We start from the raw sequence: 8,435 nt of genomic DNA, 5'->3' as shown, positions 1-8,435 counted from the left end.
CATGCTAGAAATCAACAATATATGACATGTCTGACATACCATCAAATTTGATGTAAAAAGGAGCTTGTAATGACTTTTTATTGATCTTATCATGAACGGTTAAATGCAACATTGGAAAAAATATTGACCCTATATCATGGCTCCATGGTAAAATCATGAAACGTACGAGTTGCTAAAAGCAACTAATTTTGGGAAATAATAGTTCTGGCAGCTACCAACTCATGGTATTTTTTTCGAAGCTCTGATTACTAGTAGATCATATGAGCTCTTCTACAAGGTATGTTTGTTTGTAAAAGCTTGTCAAACATCTATTGGCAAAAAAAAGCTTGTAAGAGCATCTACATCCACGTATGACATTTTCGGCCCCTCAAATGCCCGTGGACGCACCCACGGATGGTGATCGGGCATACCTCAAATTTCAATTGTTGCATTCGGACATCTCATACTCGATTCTTATATCCATATAAAGACATGCAAAATGAAGTAGAACCTACATACTACGTCGGAGATCACGACGATCTTCATGCCCGGCTTGGGCAGCATGGACGGCAGCTGCAGCTCCGGCCTCCTCCGCCTCTATCTCCGCGTCGAGTTCAGCGAAGAGCGCGTTGGACTCCGTCTGCTCCCGCCGAAGGAACATCCGATTGGCCTCCACACAGGGCTCATCCTGGATGGACTCCAAGATGGCCTGCTGCCCGACCATCTCGTTGGACTGGGCGACGGCGAACTTCGCCTCCGCCTGTTCCATGTTGAAGGCCGGCAGCTGCTGGTCCGGTTCTTCTGGCTCTTCCGCCTCCCCCACCTCCATCGGAGGCATCTCCCCCTCCTCCTTTTCCCTTGTCTACTCCTCCTCCTCCTTCGGCTCCGGCCAGTCCAGAGGCAGGCCGACAACAATGAGGGTGGCGCGCGCGGCTTGCCTCGCCCGAATCTCATGATGGATCTCATAGCGGTGCTTCGGTATCAGCATGGCGTAGTAGGTGATCTTGCTTCGGACCATGGCGGAGTGCCGGAGCGCGGGCGCAGCGTCCGACCTTGGGCAGAGCGCCAGAGCGGGAGAGGGAGGAGCTGGATGGGCTCGAGCTGGCGATGCAGAGAGGGAGAATGGGGTGGGTTAGGGTTGTGGGACGCAGGCCGACTTAAATAGCCGAATTTGATCTTGGGCGGCGAGCCGAAGCGGCGCCACGCGACGTTCACACCGCGGCGTTCGTCAGACCGTCGGGTTTCCAGGCGTTTCCGCATGGGACCCCACCGTCAGACCGACGTGGCGGACGTGCCCGGACGCCTCATATCCGCCCCATATTTAGGCTTGATATGAGGGTGCCGGTCTGCCCGGGCGTTTGAGGGCCATTTAAGAGGCCCGTTTGGGTCAAAAAATCATGATCGCGCGGTCTGTCCGGACATTTGAGATGGGTTTAGGGGTCCGGTTGTAGATGCTCTTATCGTGCACAGTTCGTCCAACTATTGTGGTCGTCTGTTTAGCAACGTTGGGGCTGTTTGGATTGTGACTATCTTTGTCATATATTGCCACATGATTTTTGCCACACTTGCCTTAGTTGAGTTGCTCAAATTGTTAGACACACTTTGGCTTGTCTAAAAAATCTTGCCACACTTTTTATATCTATGACATGTGAGGTTCACCACTCATAAAAAAAATCCTTGCCTTAGGTGTAGCTAAAACCAAACACCTACCTAATTTGATCAAAATTACCTAAGATTAGGTGTGACTGAGAACTAAGGCCCTGTTTGGTTCATAAGTCCTAGGACTTTTTCTAGTCCTAACTAAAAAGTCTCTAGTCCCTAAAAAGTCCCTCTCTGTTTGTTTTCAGGGACTAAAAAGTCCCTAGTCCCTCTCTACAGGTTATTAAATGACCATGTTACCCCTAGTATATAGAAAAATAACAATCAAACAATATTATGGGGTGGCGGGCCAATGGGTGTATGCAGGGGCATTGTTGAAAAAGTCTCAAAAAGTCCCCAAAAGACTCTCCTTAAGAGTCTTCTCCATTTAGTCCCAAAAAGCAACTTTTAGTCCCTAGTAGTCCCTCCCGTTTGATTAAAAAGTCTAAGAGGGACTTTTTTAGTCCCTACACCAAAAAGTCATTGGAAACAAACACCCCCTGTTCATTTAGTCTCCAAAAGCAACTTTTAGTCCCTAGTAGTCTCTTCCGTTTAATTAAAAAAATTTAAGAGAGACTTTTTTTAATTCCTACACCAAAAAGTCCTTGGAAACAAACACCCCTAAACAGCCCCGTTCATTTCAAAGGAACAACAGCCCCGTTCATTTCAAAGGAACACCGTCCGCCACAAACCACTCCGCACAGAATCCAGCGTCCACGTCCCAAATCCCCAAAAAACCCAAGCTGAAACAAGCGCCTCAATCCTACCATCAGTTCCATCACTGTTCATTCCCTCTTCATGCTCGCTCGCTCGCCCCTAGCTCAGCACACAGCAGTAAAAGAATAGTTCTTTTCTCCCTCCAAACAAATAAATCTGAAACAGTGAGAACTAAACCTGAAATACATTACAGAAAATATAGAAAATGTCCTCTATCTAAAAGAAAACAAAAGGACAACGACAGTGCACACTCACTCCTCTCTCTCTCACTGTCTATCTAAAGAAAATAAAATGGAAATCTCCTTCTAAAAAAATGAAAATAGAAAAGCAAGGAGAGAGAGAAAGAGAGGTGAGGGTGAGAGGAGAGAAGTAGAGAGAAGACCAGGGGGGAGAGCAGAGACAGAAGAGAGAGCCAGCAGCCTCTCTCTCCACCCCTCCTCTCCAGATGCTCTCCCTGCCGCCGCCGCCGCCTCCCCGCGCGCTCCACCGGCCCGCCCCAGCCGCCGGGTAGCCAGCCCGGGCCACCGACGGCCCGCGCCGCCCCGATGGGCCGCGGCGGCGCGCGCGACGGCGCCGGCCCCGCCGCGGCCGCCGCGCCCCCCTGGCACTCGCTCCCGGACGAGGTCCTGGAGCACGCCTTCTCCTTCCTCCCCGCCGCCGCCGACCGCGGCGCCGCGGCGGCCGTCTGCCACGGCTGGCTCGGGGCCGAGCGCCGCTCCCGGCGCCGCCTCGCCGTCGCCAACTGCTACGCCGCCGCACCGCGCGACGCCGTCGACCGCTTCCCCTCCGTCCGCGCCGCCGAGGTCAAGGGCAAGCCCCACTTCGCGGACTTCGGGCTCGTCCCGCCCGCCTGGGGCGCCGAGGCCGCGCCCTGGGTCGCCGCCGCCGCCGAAGGCTGGCCGCTTCTTGAGGAGCTCAGCTTCAAGCGCATGGTCGTCACCGACGAGTGCCTGGAGATGATCGCCACCTCCTTCCGGAACTTCCAGGTCCTGCGCCTCGTCTCATGCGAGGGATTCAGCACCGCCGGCCTCGCCGCCATTACCGAAGGTTGCAGGTGAGGCCCCGACTTTGGCGGTCAAGCTTTGAGCTAAGACGGGAGATTTGGGCGCTTCTTTGCTTCCTTCTCTTGCAGATTTGAGCCTTGTTCGGTCATTTGAGCTTTCGGTTTTTGTGATCTAACTAGTTCTTGGTTCGGCTAAAATGATTACATTTTCTCTGCTTTTCCTCAAAATGGTTCAACGATTTTGAACTAAACAACTGATTTTCTTGTGTGCGTATCATTTGGTACTTCTTTGAAATAGATGCAAGTTTCAGTTAAGATTTGATCTACTCCTAGTTTAAGTGTGAAAGGATTTGATCTATTCGAAGGAGGTGCTATTGTTATTTCTCTCCTAATACGCTCAAGTGTGTTCTTGTGCTAGTCAAACGAGTGTCATGTCTTTCAAAGCTTTGAACTGTGATTTGCAAACTAGCCTTCATCCTGTTCTCCAGAAGCTTTGGCCCATGTTTGATTGCATTGTGTGAGCATGACCTCTGGTGAACGGATCTGTGGGATTGGCAGACGATATATATCTATCTGTGTACCAATGATGGATGCATCCCTTTTTCTCTTTTTGCCAAAAGGATGGAATTATTTCTAGTTTAATTAAAACCAATCAGATGCGCCTTTACTTAAAAAAATGTATGCCCCCACGTCATGAGCCCGAGGCACCGGATCTCGCTTGAATTGTTCTCCTTTCCATTTTTCAGTTACCTTCGCGTGTGTTTGTGGACTTGCCCTCCTGATTTGAGCTTCTAGATTCTAAAGAAACATGTCTTTAGCATGTTCTGAAGATATGGATCCCCATTTCTGTGGTTTTCCCCTTTTTTGGGGGGATTCTCAAGGGAGAATGTGATATTTGCTCCAGTGCTCATAATGCCTGCATATAATGGATTAGTGAAACAAGCAACTTTGATCCCTTCCTTTGTATAGTCTGATTAGTTGAGCTTGCGGGAATCCCTTAGACAGAAAGTAGGAATTTATAAGATCCGTACCTTTTAAAAAGGAACTTGAAGGATTTGGTACGTAGGAATTTGGATAGAAATCCATAGTACTTAATGTGCACTACCAGTACTGTTTTGATAGTTTTGAGTGATAGGAAAGTATTAAGCTGTGAGGAAAGGCTAATGATGTTTGATCAGCTTTTGATACTATTGTGTTATCCTGTGCAAACATAGAAGAGAGTCTGCAGTAACTGAATGTGCATTGTTTATATTCTAATCCGATGCCATATATGCAGGTGCATAACAAATCATTAGACTGAACCTTGGTAATACAGATTGTTGTAATCAGTACTGTTTATCGACTATCGTCGAGAAAGAGAGTACAGATACATTTTTTTCTCGTCGAGAAAGAGAGTACAGATACATTTTTTTCTATCTGAAAAACAAACGCTACATTCACTTGTGAGTGTTCTGTCGATTCTTGGACCTACTATTCAGTTGTCCTTGAGCTTTTCTCACGTCTTCGTCCTAGAAATTTTTGACTACATAGATGTGAGTGCGCACACTTTGTATCATTTGGACTGGACATGACATGGTAATGCAATTTAGTTTGTTAGAAGCACTTTCCTTGTTCTTGTTTTGATAAATAATTTGGTATGTGTGAATTCAACATTTGATGAATCCCTCAATATCTTGTTTTGGATGAGGTTGATAGTTAACATAATTGAATCTAAGTTGGGTAGTTCATATTATTTTTCTTTCCTAAAAAAATATGCTGTGGTTTGGAAGTGGTTGGTCTGATGAGGGGGGCCCAGCTCTAGATCCAATTTATGGCAGAGCTAGCTAGCTCATACTAATCATATCCTGAGGCTGCAAATAATGGAGATCTTAGCAAGTGTCCTTGTCAGCCAAGAAAAACCTGATACTTACCATTATTTTGCATCCAAAATAAGTTCCTGGACTGCCGCCTGATAATCATGGAGACTTTAGGTGTGTGCTGTTATACATTATTGAAGTTGATGTGTCCTGCGTAAAATTGCATTTTGTGAGCATTGAAGTATTTGAGTGTTTCTATTGTTACCTTTTTCATTGCTCTGTCTATCTGTATCGGTTTGCTTGTGATTTATCCAGTAATTCTCTTCTTGTTGCTGCTGTGGCTAGCTTAAATCTGTTGATATAGTATGCTTGAGAATATGGGAAAGGACACTAAAATAGTGGACATAGGTGCTGTAACCGCAAAGGCAAAGCAAACCTTATATGCTGAAGACTGATTTTTGCTAATGGTGCTTTACACTGATGTTCCTGTGAAGCACCTTGGTTTGTAAATCATATAACTTGTTCCAGATGGCTCAATCTCCATGAGTCTCTAGATACTAGATAACACAAATTTACTGTAAATGTTGACTTTAAAGTTTTCTGAGCAGTGAGCACACAAAAAACTGATACAACTGGAGTAAGAACATGAACAAAGATCAGTTGAACCCTGAATGAAGCAATACAATGCTGTATCCATTTTCATTATCATGATCTTTGTAATGCCATAGCCTATTGTACCTGCAGTTATTTGTTACTTCCTCATAAGTTGCCTTGATTCTTCCACCAAATACTCATATGGACTTTGTTTCTCAAGTGATGTTAGTGTTGGTAATGGACTAATGGGCAACTCTTGTTCTGCTTTCATCATTCTTTTTAGATATGGTTCATCGCCTATCGTGAAGTTCTAATTTCTTTCTACTCCATGCTGCAGAAATTTAAGAGAACTTGACCTGCAAGAGAACTACATTGAGGATTGTTCCAGTCATTGGCTCAGTTACTTTCCGGAATCCTTTACTTCTCTGGAAACTCTGAACTTTTCATGCTTAGAAGGGGAGGTCAATTTCGCTGTACTCGAGCGGCTAGTGAGCAGATGCCGCAACCTCAAGACTCTGAAGCTCAACAATGCTATCCCTCTTGACAAGGTTGCTAGCCTTCTTCGTAAGGCTCCGCAACTAGTAGAACTCGGAACTGGCAAATTCTCTGCTGAGTACCATTCAGATCTCTTTGCAAAGCTCGAAGCGGCATTTGCAGGTTGTAAAAGCCTGAGAAGGCTCTCTGGGGCTTGGGATGCTGTGCCAGATTACCTGCCAGCATTCTACTGTGTATGTGAAGGCCTCACATCACTCAATCTGAGTTATGCTACTGTGCGAGGCCCTGAGCTAATAAAATTTATTAGCAGATGCAAGAATCTGCAGCAATTATGGGTATGCTACTTGTGCTTTTAGTATTTATCAACTTCAATGCCCACACTATTTTGCAAATATACACTCACATTGCTTAAGTGAATATTGCCATGAATGCTTGATAATGTCCCTTTGAATGTAAGCTAGGATCTCCGTATTGGCATAAACAGAAACAACTATGGTTTTCTGCCACTTTCCAGTTCTTTGCCAACCACTGCAAGATATTTACTTGCCCCACAACAGTGTAGTTCTTAAAACTGAATTATGATCAATGTCTCACTATCCATGTTTTCTTCATTAATATTTGCTTCATTGAAAAGTTTAAGCTGTGTTTTTCAGGTGATGGACCTAATCGAAGACCATGGTCTAGCTGTCGTGGCAGGCTCTTGCAGTAAACTGCAAGAGCTGCGGGTCTTCCCGTCTGACCCTTTTGGTGCCGGGCAAGTTTTATTGACTGAAAGAGGCCTTGTTGATGTTTCTGCCAGCTGCCCCATGTTGGAGTCAGTTCTCTACTTCTGCGGCCAGATGACGAATGAGGCCCTCATTACAATCGCAAAGAACCGTCCCAACTTCACTTGCTTCCGGTTATGCATCCTTGAGCCCCGTACTCCAGATTACGTCACACGGGAGTCTCTTGATGCTGGCTTTAGTGCCATTGTGGAATCATGCAAGGGCCTTAGGCGCCTCTCTGTGTCTGGCCTTCTCACAGATCTCGTGTTCAAATCAATCGGTGCAAATGGTAATTGTCTTGAGATGCTGTCAATCGCCTTTGCTGGGAACAGTGATCTTGGCCTGCATTATATCCTCTCTGGCTGCAAGAGCCTGAAGAAGCTGGAGATCAGGGACTGCCCATTTGGAAATAAGCCGGTGCTGGCAAATGCTGCCAAGCTGGAGACAATGCGATCCCTTTGGATGTCGTCGTGCTCATTGACCCTGGGCGCATGCCGACAGCTTGCAGAGAAGATGCCCCGCCTTACCGTGGAGATAATGAACGATCCTGGAAGAACATGCCCTGTGGAGTCACTTCCGGATGATAGCCCGGTCGAGACATTGTATGTGTACCGGACAATTGCCGGTCCAAGGTCCGACACACCAGATTACGTCCAGATTGTTTAAGGGTACAGTGGTGTATTCATTTTCAACCTGGATTGGATTGGTACCTTCAACACCTTCCTAGCATAACATAGAATTTTTCTGTCAAGTAGAAAGGCTGGTGGTTGGATGAAGCTGTCGTAAAATCTCGACTCGGCAAGTGTAGGATGAGACTGGAGGCCTTTTCAGGTGTTAATAACTGTAGGAGGCTGTGGGTGGATTACAGAAACTGCTAGATAGCGTTATGAGAAAACGTTGGTTTGTTTTCTTTAGCGTGTTTAGTTCTTTTATGTATAAAGATATGGCACCATTTTAATCTTGTATTGTACTGTACTACTGCTGGATAAACTGTACCTGGAGCTGAGTTTTTGTCATCCCTACTTTTTTGGCCCCGCCTTTCAGATTATGTGTTGTTCTGGATGCTAAATAATTATGGTCGTCTGGTGTTCTCTTTGTTCACGGAAACTGTGACATCTGAGTGCCTGGCCTTGGGTTTATGGTTATGCATGGAAGCACAAATTTGCTCCTTGATTGCAACATCTGAGTGCTGGCTGATAGTAGAATGTAGCAAAATATGGATAGAAGGACTTAACTTTTGGTTGCTTGGCTAATCAAAAGATGCTAAATGAACCGGGTTTGACCCACTTGAAGATTAGATGGCTGATCATTTGACCCCATCTTCAGATATCACATAGAATTTCATTCATCTAGTACTCCCTCCGTAAAGAAATACTCCCTCCATCCCGAAATAGGTGACTCAATTTTATACTAACTTCAGTTGAGTCACTTATTTTGGGACAGAGGGAG

At 46.0% G+C, this 8,435-nt stretch overlaps 1 protein-coding gene across 1 annotated transcript; it reads left to right on the top strand.

The window, feature by feature from the left end:
• Positions 1–2,879: 2,879 nt before the first annotated feature.
• On the top strand, positions 2,880–8,029 carry LOC119365055 (transport inhibitor response 1-like protein Os05g0150500). Its single transcript, XM_037630644.1, has 3 exons — positions 2,880–3,388; positions 6,065–6,557; positions 6,876–8,029. The coding sequence occupies exons 1-3, from the start codon at positions 2,880–2,882 to the stop codon at positions 7,650–7,652; spliced, it is 1,779 nt and encodes a 592-aa protein (XP_037486541.1). The 3' UTR covers positions 7,653–8,029.
• Positions 8,030–8,435: the final 406 nt, after the last annotated feature.

The sequence above is a fragment of the Triticum dicoccoides genome, chromosome 1A (genome assembly GCF_002162155.2).
Source record: "Triticum dicoccoides isolate Atlit2015 ecotype Zavitan chromosome 1A, WEW_v2.0, whole genome shotgun sequence".
NCBI classification, from domain to species: Eukaryota; Viridiplantae; Streptophyta; class Magnoliopsida; order Poales; family Poaceae; genus Triticum; species Triticum dicoccoides.
Note: the sequence above shows the minus strand (reverse complement) of the source record. Positions and strands in the feature narration are given on the sequence as shown.